The 21,149-nt window shown below is 36.5% G+C and overlaps 1 protein-coding gene and 1 long non-coding RNA gene across 3 annotated transcripts in view; both read left to right on the forward strand.

Moving 5' to 3' along the window:
* Window positions 1-21,149, forward strand: part of LOC140526460 (uncharacterized) — a 323,763-nt gene that overhangs the window by 219,702 nt on the left and 82,912 nt on the right. The window lies entirely within an intron of this gene.
* LOC140526459 (actin, cytoplasmic 2-like) lies at window positions 11,989-13,752 on the forward strand. The gene has a single exon (XM_072642675.1). The coding sequence runs from the start codon at window positions 12,042-12,044 to the stop codon at window positions 13,167-13,169; it is 1,128 nt and encodes a 375-aa protein (XP_072498776.1). The 5' UTR covers window positions 11,989-12,041; the 3' UTR covers window positions 13,170-13,752.

A 21,149-nucleotide genomic window follows, 5' to 3' on the forward strand; every position in this document is an offset into this window, starting at 1 on the left:
AGAATTAGAAATCACACTTTTTAATTGCTAAATTGGTGATCATTTGCTTTGGTTTCTATTTATCATGTTAGCAAGCCTGAAGTAATTTTGACTATCTCCTTTCTAGTGAGTAAAGGAAAATGTTGAAAAGGGAATATACTGGAGAATATTTTCATTCTTCCCTACTCTGTGACTCTCATGGGAAGGATAGACTATACATTCATGTAAAAATATGTTAAATTTTAAAACTTAAAAATATCTCTATCTTTATGATGAAAATATCACAGTATGAAATGTCAAGTCTTAGTAACCCCCACCATCTACATTCTTTACTTCTGCTTCTAAGACAAATTATAGACCACTTCTGAGAAAAGCACTGCAACTGTGCTCATTTGGATCTACCACAGATGTATACAATCTGACCTCAACTAGACTTTTGCTGTTGCATAGAAATCTTTTTATTCTTTTTTAATTCACTCCTAATTATATCTTTTCACAATGAATGCTCCAAATTTCCCCTTCTCTCATGAGTCTCCAATTGCATTTTTCTATTATCAGGTATCTTTTTCTCCTATTTGATTGAGAAATTAAGTACTCTTGTTAAGAATCCCCTCATCTCTCCTCCACACTTCAAAACCTCTCTGTATCCTAAGTTCATCTATTTTTTTCTCTCAATCTTCAAGAATGAGAAACATTATGGAAATCAAACTAATAGAACATGGCAACTGTATATGAAGGTGGAAAGAGAAGGAAGTCAAGGATAACACTGAGGTTTTGAACATGGGATAGTGAATGAATGGTGATACTACTGACAGAAATGGTGGAGTTAGAAGGAGAGAGTTAGAAGTAAAAAAAAGGCATACTAGGATTTGTAGGTATATCCAAGTACAGAGACTGTAGAAGGAGTTGGAGTTCACAGAAGTCAGCACTGCCAATAAGGACTTGAGAGTCATCTATATAAAGGAAAAACTTGAAATAAGAAGGCAGATGGAATTGTCAAAAGATCGATTTTATAGAGAGGAAAGGAGGGACAAGAACATACCTTTGAGGAATGCTCATACTGAGGTTTCAGGAAAATAAAGGTGGGTCAATAAATGTTCAAAAATGCTTTACAAGTAGAGTTGGGTCAAAGAGGGCCTAGTCTGATAATGTTCTCAATTTTCTTCCATTTGAGGCTCTGTTGAAGTAACTGGGGGTATTAAGCTAGAGAAAAGAAGAGTTAGGGGCAGCATAACTACAGTCATGGAAAGAGGGGTGATATTTTCTCTTCTTGGCCTGCTGGGATAATACTAGGAGCAGGGATTCATAATAATGGAGAGATACATTCCAACTTGATATTGCGTTTCTTTGGCCTCTCAATATAACATAAAAATACAAAATGCATATTTTTTTTTACCAAATATATTCCTTTTTCAAACTTTCTTAGATATGTCCTCACCTTACCAAATTCTCATCTGTACAGACTAAACATCACTCCCTACAGAAGATTGACTTTGAACTTTATCACCATCTCCAAATTTGGCCACGGTCTATCCCAGACTGTGGAAAAAAAGGCAGCTTTCATAAGACAACTGAAAGGATGATATAGCTAACAAAGCAGCTGCCTAATGTTTCCAAGCCAACTGGGAGCTGGTGGTAGATTCTCATTATGACTGAAATTATTTTCAAAAAGAAAGGAAGAAAGATAGGAGTATTTTTTATTCTATAAAATCCTTTGCTTTTGAGATAAGTGAACTTGGACTCAGAATCCCTGAACTGCTGAATTCTGCTTTTGGGTTCAACTAGTGATTTGACATCTTGGCTCTGCCAGTAATTAGTTATTTATCCTCTCCATGTCTCAGTTTCCTCATTCATGAAATATGAAAGGTAAATGAGGTTACATCTGAGATCCTTTCTAATTGTAATTCCAGGACTCAAGTAAGGGATAACTAATAAAATAAAGAATTGCAAAGTTCTAATGATAACTTAGGAGAAGAAACTGGAGTAACATTTTGGTACTTTATTCATTGGAATTTATTTAAGCAAGTTTAATTTGTATTGGACCTCGGTATTAAGTTTTTAACACTACATTGTTTCAGTCCTTTGATTCTGTTAATCATATGACCTTGAGACAGTCAGTTTTAATCCTCCTTTTACAGATAAGAAAACTGAGGCTAGAAATATTCATCTATGAACCACCTATTTCATAAGGTTCATGGGATGAGTTAATAAATAAAATTGCTTTAGAGTAATTTTAAATTTGAGCTTTGTTTTCTGTGATGTTTTCCCACCAATGTTAATTGAGGTTAAAACTCTTGATTAAGAGGCAAGATATTTGATTTTGTTTCAAATTCTATGGCAAATTGTGTGAAAATTCTCTCTACTCCCACTCTCCATCAAGTGTAATATTGAGATCATCACAATGATGGTGGGAATATTTCACATAGATTTGGATATTGCTGAGATAATATTTGCAAACTTCTTTGAACTTAGGTGAAAAATGCTGTTCACAAATAAACTTCTCTGAGTTGACTATGTCCTTTCAAGAAGAAAGATTAAATTGTTTGCCTTCCCTGAACTGGTTTTCATTTCTTTCAACCTTTTAATCCTCAAGAGACCTCAAATCATCTGCCCCATGCCATGTTGGTCAGCCATAACACTTATAAGCAATATTTAATTCTGGGCAGCTGCTTTATTCTAGGAGTTTGTAATAAAGTTCAGCCCAAGATTCCAAAGACAGATTCACAGAAGTGAGAATAAATCCAGGGTCTGTCATGCAGCACACTTATTTAATGTCCCTGCTTTCTTTCTCCTTTCTTGTACAATGGAGCTAATTATACTTACTTTTCCCCCTGAGGAGTTTCTGAATAGGAACTAATTTAAAGTGTGGCCACTAAATAAGCATCATAGACCTTTGCTGACTCATGTGGTAACAGCTAACATAGAAATTGTAAGGGAATGGGTGTTGTGAGGGCTAATGAGTTTTTGTTTGGTTGAATGATGCTGTCACTGGCATAAAACATTAGCATTACAACTCTTTGTTATTCAGTCCTGTCTGACTCTTGTGATCCCATTTGGGATTTTCTTAGCAAAGATACTAGAGTGATTTGCCATTTTGTCCTCTAGCTCATTTTACAGATGAGGAATTGAGGCAAACAGGGTGAAAGTGACTTGCCTATCTATTAAGTGTCTGAGACCAGATGAGTCTTTCTGACTTCAGGCAGTCTATTAATTTCATCACCTTGCTGCCCATTTTATGGCTCTAGGTAAATTAATTTTATTGACTGAATCCTGTGGTGATAGCTAAACATAATGTGGGTAAAGAGACAAGATAATTAGTACATTTGGTCATAGCAATAGCTCATATTTGTATGATAATTTTATGGTTTACAAAGTGTTTTCACATCTGATCATTACTCCAATACTGTGAGGAGATCTGCAAAGCATCATATATACTTTAATTATTTTAATGTAAGTAATACATATTTGTGTGGATGTGTATGCATGTGTATAAGTACATATGTATACACACATACATGCACACATATATTTATAGCAGATGAGACTGAGGGCCAAAGAACAATTAAGTAGCAGGATTATGATTATGACCTAGTTTATACTATTTATATTCAGTGTTCTATATTTTCAATCACATCATGTTCTAACTCGTCCTACTAGAAATCAGTTCATCAACTGATCCTTCAACAAGTATTTTGAATGGTCTAACTGTAGACAAAGTGCTATTCTAGACAGAAAAAAAAAATGTGATACAATGAAAAGTACCCTGAGTTCAAATTATTTATTATAAATTTCTTAACATTCTGGGTCTCAGTTTCCTCATCTGTAAAATCAATAGAATGGACTAAATAACTTTTGAAGTTCTTTCCAGTTCTTGATCTTTAGTACCACAATGATAACAGAGCAGAGAGAGGATCAGTGGTGATGGGAGCAAAACTTTAAATACATAGATTCAACTTCAAGGTAAACTACCCCATGATCTTGACCTCTCTTACCCTCTCTTTCTTCAACTGTAAAGTATGCAGGGTCTTTCTGTTTGTTTTTTAAAATTTACTTATTTCTTTTTTGTTTCTATATTCAATTTCACAAGCTTCTGAGTTCCAAATTTTCTCCCCCTCCCTCCCTACCGGCATCACAAGACTGCATGCAATCTGAAGTAGGCTCTACACATATTGACATTAAACATATTTTCACATTTGTAATGTTGCAAAAAAGAATTAGAACCAATGAAATGAACAATAAGAAGGAGGAAAGAAAATAAAACAAAAAAGAAAGAGAGAGCAAACAGTATGTTTTGATCTGCATTCAGACTCCATAATTCTTTCTCTGGATACTAACAGCATTTTCCATCATGAACCTTTTGGAGTTGTCTTAGAACCTTGCATTTCTGAGAAGAGTTAAATCTATCAGAGTTAATCTCCTGGTTTTGCTCCCCTCATTCAGCATCAGTTCTTATAAGTCCTTCCAGGTCTTTCTGAAGCCCACCTGTTCATCATTTTTATAGCACAATAGTATCTTATTGCACTCACATACCACAGCTTGTTTGGCCATTCCTCAGTTGATAGGTATCCCTCAATTTCCAATTCTTTCCTAACACCTAAAGAGTTGCTAAAAAATATTTTTGCACATGTGGGTCCTTTTCCCTTTTTGATGATATCTTTGGAATATAGCTAGAAGTGACATTGCTGGGTCAAAGTGCAGGTGTTAAACCACAATAGAAAAAAGTTGGTTTTAGCAGAAAGGGTGCGGACTTGCAGGCATGAAGTCATGGGTTGAGTCTTGCCTCTAACACTTAACACTGTGTGACTCAAGGCAAGCCATTTCATCTCCTGTCTGCCCATAGCAACTGCCTCAGCTGTCCATAACAAATATCAATGGGAGGGCAGAGCCAAGATGGAGGAGTGAAAGCAACGACTCACCTAAGCTCCTGGACAAACTCCTCTGGATACCTCTGAAAGGAGAATCTGACCAAACTTTGGAGGTGCGGAATCCAGTGCGTGACAGACTTTGATGGATTCGGAGCCCAGGTTAGACTGGAAGGTCCACAGGAAGGATCTGTTCCACGGGGGTGAGCCCCCAGCGCACAGCGCAGCATGGTCAGCGCAGCAGGGCGGAAGGGATCTGAGAAGCCTGAGAGCAGCAGGCGGAACCAGCGGAGCAGGAGACCAGCCAAACTGAGCCAGTGAGAGCCACTGAGCACCAGATATCAGCGAAGCAGCCCTTGAAACCTTCAGCCTGAAGACTAAACATTGGTAAGTCACCTACTTGAACTTCCAGGAGCCAGGATGGCGGAGTGATCAGTAAATGCTCTCTCCTCCCCCCTGACGACCATGAAAGAACCATAAAATATTTCCCCAGAAAAATCCTGGATAAGTGGGAACAGCAGAAGGGGGCAAATAGTCTCATAACACAGAGGCTAGGAAAATAGCAAAGGGGGATTCTTCCTACTGTGGCGGAGGTGATCCAGAAGGACAGAGGACCCAGGGCAGAGAAAATTTGCACTGATACCCAGGCAAGCCTCAGCACCAGGAGAGGAGCCCCAGGAGGGATGGGAACACGCATTAGCATCTAGGCATCCCTCAGCCCTCCAGGGGAAAAGGGAAGACAATAGGGAAGCTGGGATCACCATCCCCTGAGCTTGCCTTTACCTCAGTTCAGCTGAGGAGATCTCCTGTGACCAGACCACTCCTCCCACACACTTAACAAGCTAACCCCAGGGTTGATCTGGGAAACAAAAAACAAAAACCTGATTTTAGCTTTTTCACACATCAGCTCAACACAAAGTTCTGTACCTTCTGACTGAAAGAACCAGAAACTACAACACTCAACCAACATCATGAATAGGAAAAAGCAGACGAAAAGTGAAAAAACCATAGAATCTTTCTATGGGGATAAAGACCAAAACACAAACACCAAAGGGGTCAGAGCTGAGACTATACTTCTATCTGAAACTTCAGAAGGGACTATGAACCTCTCGCAAGCACAACTAGCTTTCCTGGAACAGCTGAAGAAGGAAATAGAAGAAAAACTGGCCAATGATTTTAAAATTGTAAAAAAAGAATTCACTGATGAGAACATCATTTTGAAAAGGAAAATTGAACAAATGGAAAAGGAAGTTCAAAAATTAACTGGAGAAAATAATTCCCTAAAAGGAAAAGTTAATCAAACGGAAAAGGAAACCCAAAACCTCATTGGGAAAATTGATCAAATGGAAAAGGAAACACAAAACGTAACTGGGAAAATTGGCCGAATGGAAAAGGAAGTACAAAAATTAAATGTAGACAATAGCTCCTTAAAGGGAAAAATTGGTCAGATGGAAAAGGAGATGCAAAAGTTAACTGAAGAAAACAATACGATGAAGATTAGAATTGGGCAAGTAGAAACTAATGACTCAATGAGGCAGCAAGAATCAGTCAAACAAAAATCTAAAGAATGAAAAGATAGAAGAAAATGTAAAATATTTAATGGGAAAAACAACGGACCTGAAAAATAGATCCAGGAGAGAAAATTTAAGAATTATTGGCCTGCCAGAAACCCATGATGAGGAAAAGAGTCTGGACAATATCTTCCAAGAAATCATCAAGGAAAACTGCCCAGAAGTACTAGACTCAGAGGGCAAAATAGTCATCGAAAGAATCCACTGTTCCCCTCCCAAAAGGGATCCCAAACTCAAAACCCCAAGAATTATCGTTGCCAAATTCCAGAGCTATCAAGTGAAGGAGAAAATACTACAAGCAGCCAGAAAGAAACCATTCAAATATCAAGGACATACAGTCAGGATCACACAGGACCTTGCAGCTTCTACATTAAAAGATCGAAAGAATTGGAACCCAATATTCCATAAGGCAAAGGAGTTGGGACTTCAACCAAGGATCAACTACCCAGCAAAGTTCAGCATAACATTTCAGGCAAGGAGAAAGTCATTCAACGAAATAAGGGATTTCCAGAGCTTCCTGACCAAAACGCCAGAACTCAATAGACAATTTGATCTCCCAATGCAGGTCTCAAGAGAATCATAAAAAGATAAACGGGGGAAAAACAAAAACAAAAACTTGTTACTCAACTAGGGCAAACTGTTTACCTCCCTATAAGGGAAGATGATACCTGTTAATCTTGAGAACTGTGCAGCTAGTATGATAAAAGGGATATACATAGAGGGAACGGGTATAAAGTAAATGATGTCATGTCAAAAATATGATTTAAGTATGAGAAGGGATTGTAATAGGAGGTGTGAAAAGGTGGAAGCAGAAAATGGCAAATTACATCACAGGAAGAAATACAAAACTATAGTAGAGGGAAGGAGGGGAGGGAGATGAGCATTGTTTGAGAGGTACTCTCATCTGATTTGTTTAAAGGAGGGAACAATAATCTTAAGTAGATAATCCTAACTAGCTCTATAGGTAGTAGGAGGGGAAGGGGGAAGAAAGGGGAAGGAGGCTAAAAGGGAGGGAAGAAGCAATAAGAGTAAAGGGGAGTAAAAGGGAGGGGGTCTAAAAGAAGGAGGGGAAGGCTGCAGGAAGAGGGGGTGAAAAGTGAATACTATTGAGCAGGGGAAGGGAGACAGGAGAGCTAAAAGCACAAATGGTGGGAAAGAGGATGGAGGGAAATACACAGATTATCATAACTGTGAATGTGAATGGAATGAATTCTCCCATAAAATGGAGACAGATAGCAGAATGGATTAAAAGCCATAATCCAACAATATGCTGCTTACAAGAAACACATGTGAAATGGGGGATACACATAGGATAAAGGTCAAAGGATGGAGCAGAATGTATTGTGCTTCAGCTCATGTAAGAAAGGCAGGAGTAGCAACCCTAATCTCAGACAAAGCAAAAGCAGAAATAGATCTAATCAAAAGGGATAAGGATGGAAACTATATCCTACTAAAAGGCACCATAGACAATGAAGCAATATCATTACTAAACATGTATGCTCCAAGTGGTATAGCATTCAGATTCTTAGAGGAGAGGTTGGGGGAGTTGAAGGAAGAAATTGAAGGAAGCAAAACTATACTAGTGGGGGACCTCAACCTCCCCCTCTCTGAACTCGATAAATCTAACCTCAAAATAAACAAGAAAGAGCTAAGGGAGGTAAATAAAACTCTGGATAAGGTAGATATGATAGATCTTTGGAGAAAATTGAATGGGAATGGAAAGGAATATACCTTTTTCTCAGAGGTACATGGAACATTTACAAAATTTGACCATGTACTAGGACATAAAAATCTCACAATCCAGTGCAGAAAGGTAGAGATAATCAATGCATCCTTCTCAGATCATAATGCATTAAAAATTACATGTAATAAAAGGCCATGGAAAGATAAAGCAAAAATCAGTTGGAAACTAAATAATCTAATCCTAAAGAAGGGTTGGGTTAAAGGAGAAATCATAGAAACAATAAACAATTTCATTCAAGAGAATGACAATAGTGAGACAACATATCAAATCTTATGGGATACTGCAAAAGCAGTTATTAGGGGAAATTTTATGTCTTTGAATGCTTACATAAAAAAAAAAAAGAAAGAGGAGATCAATGACTTGGGCTTGCAGTTGAAAAAGCTAGAAAAAGAACAAATTGAAAATCCCCAAGTAAATACCAAATTAGAAATACTGCAAAACAAAGGAGAGATTAATAAAATTGAAATTAAGAAAACTATTGAATTAATAAATAAAACCAATAGTTGGTTTTATGAAAAAACTAATAAAATTGATAAACCTTTGGTCAATCTGATTAAAAAAAGAAAGAAGAAAATCAAACTAATAATATTAAAAATGAAAGGGGTGAACTCACCTCCAATGAGTAGGAAATTAAAACAATAATTAGAAACTATTTTGCCCAACTTTATGCCCACAAATTCGATAATCTAAATGAGATGGATGAATATTTTAAAAAATACAAATTGCCCAGATTAACAGAAGAAGCTGAATACTTAAACAACCCCATCTCAGAAAAAGAAATTGAACAAGCCATCAATGAACTCCCTAGGAAAAAATCTCCAGAGCCAGATGGATTCACAAGTGAATTCTATCAAACATTTAAAGAATAGTTAATTCCAATACTACATAGACTATTTTTGAAAATTGGGGAAGAAGGAGTCCTCCCAAATTCTTTCTATGATACAAATATGATTTTGATACCCAAACCAGGAAGAGACAAAACAGAGAAAGAAAATTATAGACCAATTTCCCTAATGAATATAGATGCAAAAATTTTAAATAAGATTTTAGCAAAACGAATACAGCATCTTATCACAAGATTAATACATTATGATCAGGTAGGATTCATAGCAGGATTACAGGGCTGGTTCAATATTAGGAAAACTATTAGCATTATCGATCACATCAACAACAAAGCTAACAAAAACCACATGATTATCTCAATAGATGCAGAAAAATCTTTTGACAAAATACAAGACCCATTCCTACTAAAAACACTGGAGAACATAGGAATAAAGGGAACTTTCCATAAAATAATAAGCAGTATCTGTCTAAAACCTTCAGCAAGCATTATATGCAATGGGGATAAGCTAGATGCATTCCCAATAAGATCAGGGGTGAAACAAGGATGTCCATTATCACCACTATTATTCAATATGGTACTAGAAATGTTAGCTGTAGCAATTAGACAAGATAAAGATATTGAAGGAATAAGAATAGCCAGAGAAGAAACTAAGTTATTACTCTTTGCAGATGATATGATGATTTACTTAGAGAATCCCAGAGATTCAAGTAAAAAATTACTTGAAATAATAAACAACTTTGGCAAAGTTGCAGGTTACAAAATAAACCCACGCAAATCTTCTGCATTCCTATATATTAGCAACAAAGCCCAACAGCAAGAGATAGAAAGAGAAATCCCATTTAAAGCTAGGGTAGACAGTATAAAATACTTAGGAGTTTACCTGCCAAAACAAACCCAGGGATTATATGAACACAATTACAAGACACTTTTGGCACAAATAAAGTCATATTTAAGCAAGTGGAAAAACATTAGTTGCTCATGGGTAGGCCGTGCTAATAAAATAAAAATGACAATTCTACCTAAATTAATTTACTTATTTAGCGCCATACCAATTAAACTATCAGACAATTATTTTTTAGAGCTGGATAAAATAATATCAAAATTCATTTGGAAAAACAAAAGGTCCAGAATATCAAAGGGACTAATGAGAAGAAATGCTTGGGAAGGTGGCCTAGTGCTACCAGACCTCAAACTCTACTATAAAGCAGCAATTATCAAAACCACTTGGTATTGGCTAAGAAACAGAGAGGTAGACAAGTGGAACAGACTTGGCACTCAAGACGCAGTAGGCAAGGAATATAGCAACCTTCTGTTTGATAAACCCAAGGACCCCAGCTTCTGGGATAAGAACTCACTGTTAGACAAAAATTGCCAGGAAAACTGGATAACAGTATGGCGGAAATTAGGCATAGACCCATACCTGACACCGTACACAAGAATAAAGTCCAAATGGGTACATGATTTAGGTATAAAGATTGATACCATGAATAAACTGGAGAAGCAAGGAATAGTGTATTTATTAGATCTATGGAGAAGGGAAGAATTCTTTACTAAAGGAGAGATAGAAAGCATTATGAAATGCAAAATGGATAACTTTGATTACATTAAACTGAGAAGTTTTTGCACAACCAAACCCAATGCAACCAAAATCCGGAGGGATGTAGTGAATTGGGAAAGAATTTTTACGGCTAATCTCAGGGATAAAGGCCACATTTCTAGAATATGTAGAGAACTGAGTCAAATGTACAACAATACAAGTCATTCCCCAATTGATAAATGGTCAAAGGATATGAACAGGTAATTTTCAGAGGAAGAAATTAAAGATATCTATAATCATATGAAAAAATGCTCTAAATCACTTTTGATTAGAGAGATGCAAATCAAAACAACTCTGAGGTACCACATCACGCCTATAAGATTGACAAACATGACTGAACAAGAAAATGATAAATGCTGGAGAGGATATGGGAGAGTTGGAACACTAATTCATTGTTGGTGGAGTTGGGAGCGTATCCAACCATTCTGGAGAGCAATTTGGAACTATGGCCAAAGGGCTACAAAAATGTGCATACACTTTGACCCAGCAATATCGCTACTAGGACTGTATCCCCAAGAGATCATAAAAATGGGAAAGGGTCCCCCATGTACAAAAATATTTATAGCAGCACTCTTTGTAGTTGCCAAAAACTGGAAGTCAAGGGGATGTCCATCAATTGGGGAATGGCTGAATAAATTATGGTATATGAATGTAATGGAGTACTATTGTGCCAGAAGAAATGATGAACAAGAAGCCTTCAGAGAGGCCTGGAAGGACTTATATGACCTGATGCTGAGTGAAAGGAGCAGAACCAGGAGAACTTTGTGCACACCAACGACCACAGTGCGTGAGAGTTTTTATCTGGTAGACTAGGAATTTCGTAAAAACACAAGAACTTCTTTAAAAAAAAAATCCCAATGGTGGTTCTCTAAGGCAAAATGCCTTCCACACTCAGAGAAAGAAATATGGAAGTCATTCGCAGAATATAGCAGATCATGTTTGTGTATGTGTATGTTTTTGTGTATCATGTTTTGATTTGTTATATGATTTCTTCCATTTATTTTAGTCCGACTACATAGCATGACTAGAGTGAAAATGTACTCAATAGGAAAGTATATGTAGAACCTATACAGAACTGTATGCAGTCGTGGGGAGGGAGGGGGGTAGTGGGGGGGTAGGTGTGGGGGGCATAAAATCTCAATTGTATGGCAGTGATTGTTAAACATTAAAAAATAATAAAAAAAAACCAAAAAACAAATATCAATGGATTGTTATCTTCCATGGAGGAGGGAATTCCCTGGCTGATGAAGTCACTAATTTTATGTCTCATTCACATTAAATGCCACTGAAGCATCTCCTGTTTTGAAAAAAATAATTTTGCTCACTCAGTGGTAGCCAACTGCACTTGTAGGCTACTTTGGACGTATCCCTGGATTTGCCCCCTCCCTTCCCCCGTTTCTAAATTCTCTGACTAGGACTGTGTGCAGCCTCAGATTAAACAAAAATGGAAGAAGAAATTGCTGCTCTTGTCATTGACAATGGTTCTGGCATGTGCAAAGCTGGCTTTGCTGGGGATGATGCTCCTCGGGCTGTGTTCCCCTCCATTGTTGGACACCCAAGACACCTGGATGTCATGGTGGGAATGGGGCAGAAGGACAGTTATGTTTGTGATGAGGCTCAGAACAACAGCAGTATCCTGACTCTGAAATACCCCATTGAACATGGCATTGTTGCCAACTGGGATGACATGGAGAAAATCTGGCATCATACCTTCTACAATGAACTTCGTGTAGCTCCTGAGGAACATCCTGTTCTGCTTACAGAAGCTCCCTTAAACCCTAAGGCCAACAGAGAGAAGATGACACAGATCGTGTTTGCGTTCTTCAACAACCCAGCCATGTATGTTGCTATTCAGGCTGTGTTGTCTCTGTATGCCTCTGGTCGTACCACTGGTATTGTTATGGACTCTGGTGATGGTGTCACCCACACTGTGCCCATCTACAAGGCTTATGCCTTTCCCCATGCCATTCTTCATCTGGATTTGGCTGGATGTGACCTGACAGACTACCTCATGAAGATACTGACAGAAATAGGATACAGCTTCACTACCACAGCTGAAAGGGAAATTGTTCGTGACATCAAGGAGAAGCTGTGCTACATTGCCCTGGACTTCGAGCAGGAGATGGCCACTGCTGCTTCCTCCTCTTCACTGGAGAAGAGCTATGAGCTTCCTGATGGCCAGGTGATCACCATTGGCAATGAGAGGTTCAGGTGTCCAGAGGCCCTCTTTCAACCATCCTTCCTGGGTATGGAATCCTGTGGCATTCATGAGACCACTTTCAATTCTATCATAAAGTGTGATGTTGATATCCGAAAGAATCTATATGCCAACACAGTATTGTCTGGTGGTACTACCATGTACCCTGGTACTGCTGACAGAATGCAGAAAGAAATCACAGCCCTGGCACCTAGCACAATGAAAATTAAGATCATTGCTCCCCCTGAACGTAAGTATTCCATCTGGATTGGTGGCTCAATTCTGGCATCTCTGTCCACCTTCCAGCAGATGTGGATCAGCAAGCAGGAATATGATGAATCTGGCCCATCCATTGTCCATCGCAAATGCTTCTAAATGGACTACTAGCAGATGTGTAGCATTTGCTGTATGAGTATTCAAAAAGTAAAAATTTTCCCTGGCAAATGTACACCTCATGTTAGCCTCATGAAACTGGAATAAGCCTTCTTTGAAAAGAAACTTGTCTTTGGGGAAGTTTGTATCTGATATTAGACAAATATCAGCACTTTTTAGATTGTTGAACCGTTACTGATTTAACCTCGTATTCAAGTTAACAGTTGTTCCCTTGGTGTATATTTTAGCATACCTTACACATATCTTTGATCTAAACCCTGATACAGGTCACTTCATTTTGACAGGTAAGGCTAAGGGTTAAGTTCAATAGAGAATTGACCTGATAATATGGCAGTATAGTAGCTAGCTAGTTGACATTCGACAGCTGTACAGTTTAGTTCTATAAAGCATCAGATTTGTACAGGGTATCTAAAGGTCAGATTTCCAGCATCTAAAAGAGCTGACTTGCAGAATTTCTCTCCTAAGGCTGGCAAGAGTTTATTAAATGTGTGTTGCATCTTGCCACCATCCTAGCAGGAATACGTATTGAATCCAAGCCTTAGGAACCAGTTCTTTTCCTTAACCCACTATTTTCCCACAGTGTCATGGGGCTAACTTACTCAACCTTGAGTTGCAAAAAAGTTTGCATTTACAACCTGTAAATTTGTGCATCTAGTTAACGTATGTAAGATTTTTGTACGTTGCCTTAATGTTCTCACATGACAGTAGGATACCAAAATTTGTAAGTCATCATGAGAGTTGAGAATTGTAATGCCCAACACGTCATTGTGTAAGGAAAAATAAAAGTGCTGCAAGTAAACTAAAAAAAATAATTTTAGTGGCTAAGAAACCCCAATATTAAAGAGAGTTGCACTCTTTAGCCTGATTTCTATAAGAGGAACTCTTGTACTTTTATACACTTCAGTGCTTTAAAAGCTGATGGGTCCAATATTTAGGAACTTTGACATTCCCCTTCTTTCTTATTTCTATTAACTTAAAATTTCTCAATTTTAATTGTAATACATATATGTATATGTATATAAATATATATATGGAGAATTTATTGATAGATCTTCTTAAATTTTCTAATTGTTTCTAGATCTTGTTCATTTCCCTAAGTTACACTGCTTGGATTCAGCTCCACAATCTTGGCCCTTCTCTATTCCCCACCCTGCCCTCCTGCCACATCCCTAAGGAAAAAAATTCATCCTCAGCAAACTTATCATGAGCAAGATTGCATCTTCTTTGATACTCACACTTTATCAGTAACCTGATTGGATAGCTAAAAGATAGAACAAAAAAATTCCCCCAAAACTCCAATTAAAATATTACTCAGAAGTCTAGCCAACTCTTCATTTCCTACCAGCTTGTATTCCCACTGGCTTGTATTCAGCTACACTGTTATCATGCCCCATATCTGCCTTCCCCCATTAGATTATAAGTTCCCTGAGAACTGGGATTGTTTTTATTATTATTTGCATCCTCAGTGTTTAGCACAGTTATTGGCACATAGCAGGCCCTCAATAAATGTGTATCATATGACATGGTATGGTATTAATCAGAGCAAAATTTTAACATAGAAATGCACATAAAATGTGCCCTTGCCAACAATTCCAACCAGAGTAGGAGAATGGCAGTGGTCTTTAACATGTGAGACTTTAGAGAACATCAGGCTCCATAAGAATTCACCTTGTTTGTATCATGGGTCCCTTTGGCATTCTGGTGAAGCCTATGCACCCTTTGTCAGAATAATGTTTTGAATATATAAAATAAAATAAACAGGATTAAAAAGAAAACAATTACATTGAAATAGTTATCAAAAATATATAAAGTTCACAGACCTGTAATTCAACCCTCTCATTTTACAGATGAGGAAATTGAGGTACAGAGATGTGTCAAACTGAAATTACATAACTAATCACTGATTGGTTATGCTGTTTTTAGATCAGCCCAAAGTAGACCTGATAGCCAGATCTCCTTCCTCCCAATCCTATTAGCTTACCATCTCATGATATCTCTGAACAAAATGATCAGCCAATCCATCTTGTTTTACTACCTATATGGTTAAATAAAAAGGCAGATTGCTTTAAATAATAAAAAATTGATAAAATTCTAGTACTTCTAGATATGTGTTTAATTTTAAACTTTAGTGTTTAAAAGATGCTGTATTTTTTTTGTTTCTTCCCCACATTTTTCACCCATGTCTAGCCTGCTTAATTTGAGTGTAACAGTGGGAGGAGAAGAAACTGATATACTTCAAACTACTGGTTTTTTTTCTGTGCATATAAAGACACCTTTTATATGCTTCCACGTGGACTAATTTAACAGTTCTCTAGCTGGTCTCTTTCTCTCCAATCCATCTTAAATATTAAAGCTAGAATCTTCTTCATCAAATATTATTTCAGCCATTCCATTCAGTTGCTCGGAAACCAACAGAGACTCCCACTCAATCCAATCAAAACTTCTTAACTAATCCAAAGCACCTGTGTGTATCCACTATTCCACACCCTCCCAACCTCCCAAAAGTCTATGTACATTGGTTTTCCATCATTTTTATTACTTAGATTCTACAGTTCAGACAAGCAAGCTGCTTCCAATTCCTTCTACTCTTGCCACTTGATTAACTTTCTTCCTTTCTTTCTGTCTCATGTCTTCTTTCCTCTCCTCACTATCAAAACCTTTATAAAAATACAAATCTTTTATAGGTAAGTCATTTAAACTCTCTGGGCATCCCTTAGTTGTTATTTATTATTATTATTCCATAAAATGAAAAGAAAAATCCTTACTGGTAATGAAGTAATGATGTCTCTAAGGTCTCTTACCACTCTGAAACTCTGTTTCTGTGATATATAGGATCAGTATATCATAGATTTAGAGAGGAAAATAACCTTAGAAGTAATCCATTCCAATTTTATAAAAGAGGAAAGTGAAGATAAGAGACATAAAATAACTTACCCAAAATGATGTAGGTAATATGACTCAGAAACAGAGTTGAGTAAACAATAAAACATACCTCTTCCCTCTGGGCAGAAAAGGTATAAGATGATACACTGGAATACAAAGGAATATTATATACTTTATGACTTCTACTTACTATATTGGATGTTTGTTTTTGCAAAATTATTTTTCTTTGTCATAAAGGAGGGTTTAACCTGGAGGTGAAGATGTTGAAATGACTGAACCTAAAGAAAATACATTATTTTTTAAAATCTGTTAAAAATGTCAAGGACAGGATTTCAACCCATATGTCTAACTATAGATAAGTACTTATTCTACTAACTTTGCAGAATGAAACTCACAGAAGTCACATTATCCATTCATTACTCAACATCCTTTCAATCATAATGTACCTAGTTTTGTTTCTCCACTTTACTGATTTACACAACTTATATTAACATTTTGCTTAGAACTGTAATCTTCCTTTCCTATCTGTGTGGTTTTACCACTCTTTGGATACTAAATGCCACTGGGTTTTCTAGCTGAAATCATTTACAACTATAATCTGAAGGTTGAATATTTAACATGTTTTTTCCCCCAACAAATATATTGAAGAGATTTGTAGTAATAGCTCAGAATTATTGTTTCTTTTTTAATTTTAATTAATTTTATTTATTTTCAGTGTTCTACAATCACTACCATATAACTCAGAATTTTTCTCTCTCTCCCTCCTACTTCCCCCCTCCCTCCCCAAGACGGCATACAATTTTACATAGGATCTACACATACATTCCAATTAAATAAATTTTCACTATATTCATGCTGTGTAGAAGAATTATAATGAATGAGAGAAATCAAATAACAAACCAAAACATAATACACACCAAAAAATGATGTTACATTCTGCAATTGAATTCCATAGTTCTTTCTCTGGAAGTGGAAGGCACTTTGCCTTAAAAGACCATGGGGAATTTTTTTAAGTTCTTCCATTGCAATGAAGTTCCAAGTCTACCAGAAATATTCTCCCACACTGTGGTCGTAACTGTGCACAAAGTTCTCCTGGTTCTGCTCCTTTAATTCACCATCAGATCATATAAGTCTTTCCAGGCCTCTCTGAAGTCTTCCTCTTCATCATTTCTTATAGGCAATAGTATTCCACTACAATTGTATACCATAATTTATTCAGTCATTCCCCAATGGATGGGCAATTTGCCCCTTGATTTCCAATTTTTGTCCACCACAAAGAGTTTTGCTATAAATATTTTTGTACATGTGGGACCCTTAACCATTTTTATGATTTCCTGGGGATACAGTCCTGGAAGCGATATTGCTGGGTCAAAGGGTATGCATATTTTTGTAGCCCTTTGGGCATAGTTCCAAATCACTCTCCACAGTGGTTGGATCAGCTCACAGCTTCATCAACAATGACTTAGTGTTCCAACTCTCCCACATCTTCTCCAACATTTATGATCTAACTGTTCTGTCATGTTAGCCAATCTGATAGGTGTGATATGGTACCTCAGAGTTGTTTTGATTTGCATCTCTCTAATCAATAGTGATTTAGAGCATTTTTTCATAAGACTATAGATATCTTCAATTTCTTCCTCTGAAAACTTCCTGTTCATACCCTTTGACCATTTATCAATTGGAGAATGACTTGTATTTTTGTACATTTGACTCAGTTCTCTATATATTCTAGAAATGAGGACTTTATCACAGAAACTAGCTGGAAAAATTCTTTCCCAGTTTTATGCATCCTTCCAAATCTTGGTTGCGTTGGGTTTGGTTGTGTAAAAACTTTTCAGTTTAATGTACTCAAAATTGCCTACCTTGTACTTCATAATGCTCTCTATCACTTCTTTATTCAAGAATTCTTCCTTTCTCCATAAATCTGATAAACACACTATTCCTTGCTCTACCAATAAGTCCATAGTATCAATCTTTATATCTAGATTGTTTATCCATTTGGACTTTATTTTTTGTGCAGTGTCAGGCATTGATCTATGCCTAGTTTCTGCCACACTGTTATCCAGTTTTTCCAGCAATTTTTATCCAACAGTGAGTTCTTATCCCAGATGCTGGGGTCCTTGGGTTTTTCAAAGAGTAGATGGCTACATTCATTGCCTACTGTGTCTTGAGTACCTAGCGTATTCCACTTGTCTACTCTTCTGTTTCTTAGCCAGTACCAAGTGGTTTTGATATTTTTCCCCTTTATAATACAATTTGAAATCTGGTAGCACTAGGCCACCTTCCCTAGCATTTCTTTTCGTTAGTTCCCTCAATGTTCTGGACAACTTTTTTCTTCCAGATGAATTTTGATATTATTGTATCCTGCCCAAGAAAATAATTATCTGATAGTTTAATTGATATGGCACTAAATAAGTAAATTAATTTAGGTAAAATTGTCATTTTTATTATATTGGCTCAGAATACCCACGAGCAACTGATATTTTTCCACTTACTTAGATCTGACCTTATTTGTGCAAAAAGTGTCTTATAATTGTGTTCATATAATCTCTGGGTTTATTTTGGCAGGTAAACTCCAAAATACTTTATAGTGTCTACCTCAGCTTTAAATGGGATTTCGCTTTCTATCTCTTGCTATTGGGCTTTGCTACTAATATATAGAAATGCAGAAGATTTGTGCAGGTTTATTTTGTAACCTGCAACTTCGCCAAAGTTGTTTATTGTTTCAAGCAATTTTTTACTTGAATCTCTGGGATTCTCTAGGTATATTATCATATTATCTGCAAAGAGTGATAACTGAGTTTCTTCTTTACCTATTCTAATTCCTTCAATTTTTTTATCTTGTCTAAGTGCTACAGCTAATATTTCTACTATCATATTGAATAATAGTGGTGATAATAGACATATTGTTTCACCCCTGATCTTATTGGAAATGCATCTAGCTTATCTCCATTGCATATAATGCTTGCTGAAGGATTTAGGTAGATACTTGATACCACTTTATGGAAAGTTCCCTTTATTCCTCTGCTCTCCAGTGTTTCTAATAGGAATGGGTGTTGTACTTTGTCAAAAGCTTTTTCTGCATCTACTGAGATAATCATGTGGTTTCTCTTAGTTTTCTTGTTGATATGTTCAGTAATGCTAATTGTTTTCATAATATTGAACCAGCCTCACATTCCTGGTATGAATCCCACTTGGTCATGATGGATTATTCTAGTGATAAGTTGCTGTATTCTTTTGACTAAAATCTTATTTAAAATTTCTGCACCTATATTAATTAGAGAAATTGATCTATAATTTTCTTTCTCTGTTTTGTCTCTTCCTGGTTTAGATATCAAAACCATATTTGTATCAGAAAAAAAAAATTGGGGAGGGCTCTTTCTTCCCCAATTTTCCAAAATAGTCTGTATGGTGGAATTAACTATTCTTTCAATGTTTGATAGAATTTGCTTGTAAATCCATCTGGCCCTGGAGATTTTTTCCTAGGGAGTTCATTGATGAGTTCTTCAATATCTTTTTCTAAGATGTGGTTGTTTAAGTATTCAACTTCCTCTGCTGTTAATCTGGAAAATGTATATATATTTTTTAAAAATACGCATCCATCTCATTTAGATTTTTGGATTTATGGGCATAAAGTTGGGCAAAGTAATTTCTAATTATTGTTTTAATTTCCTCCTCATTGGAAGTGAATTCACTCCTTTCATTTTTGATATTCGTAATTTGGCTTTCTTCTTTATTTTTTTAATCAAATTGACCAAAGGATTAAGAATTTTATTAGTTTTTTTATACAATTAACTATTGGTTTTATTTATTAGTTCAATAGTTTCCTTAATTTCAATTTTATTAATCTCTTCTTTAGTTCTCAGTATTTCTAATTTGGTATTTACTTGGGGATTTTCAATTTGTTCTTTTTTCTAGCTTTTTCAGCTGCTTGCCCAAGTCATTGATCTCCTCTTTCTCTTTTTTATTTATGTAAGCATTTAAACACATAAAACTTCCCCTAAAAATGCTTTTGCAGTATCCCATAAGATTTGGTATGTTATCTCATTATTGTCAATCTCTTGAATGACGTTATTGATTGCTTCTTTGATTTGTTTTTCAACCTTCTCCTTCTTTAGAATTAGATTATTTAGTTTCCAATTAATTTTAAGTTTGTCTTTCCATGGCCTTTTATTACATATAATTTTTATTACATTGTGATCTGAGAGAGATGTGTTGACTATCTCTGCCTTTCTGCACTGGATTGTGAGGTTTTTATGCCCTACAACATGGTCAATTTTTGTATATGTGCCATGTACCTCTGCAAAAAAGGTATATTCCTTTCTATCCCCGTTCAATTTTCTCCAGAGATCTATCATATCTATTTCATCCAGACTTTTATTTACCTCCTTAACTTCTTTCTTGTTTATTTTGAGGTTAGATTTATCAAGTTCAGAGAAGGGGAGACTGAGGTCTCCCACTAGTATAGTTTTGCTCTCTATTTCTTCCTGCAGCTCCCCCAACCTCTCCTCTAAGAACTTGGATGCTATACTACTTGGAGCAAACATGTTTAGTAATGATATTCCTTCATTGTCTATGCTGCCTTTTAGCAGGATATAGTTTCCATCCTTATCCCTTTTGATTAGATCTATTTCTGCTTTTGCTTTGTCTGAGACTAGGATTGCTACCCCTGCTTTTCTCACTTTAGCTGAAGCACAATATATTCTGCTCCAATCTTTTACCTTTACCCTGCGTGTATCCCACTTTTTCAAATGTATTTCTTGTAAACAACATATTTTTGGATTATGGCTTTTAATCCATTCTGCTATCTGTCTCCATTTTATGGGAGAGTTCATTCCATTCATATTCATGGTTATGATTATAATTTTTCTCTTTCACTCCAGCTTCTTTCCCACCATTTGTGCTTTTAGTTCTCCCATCTCCCTTCCCCTCCTCAACAGAGTTTTCACTTTTGACTACCACCTCCCACCTTCATTCTTTCAGCCCCCCTCTCTTTTACTCCCCTTTACCCTTATTACTTCTTCTCTGCCTTTTAGCTTCCCTTTCCCTTTCTTCCCCTTTCCCCTCTTACTGCCTATA

The sequence above is a fragment of the Notamacropus eugenii genome, chromosome 2, assembly GCF_028372415.1.
Source record: "Notamacropus eugenii isolate mMacEug1 chromosome 2, mMacEug1.pri_v2, whole genome shotgun sequence".
NCBI lineage: Eukaryota > Metazoa > Chordata > Mammalia > Diprotodontia > Macropodidae > Notamacropus > Notamacropus eugenii.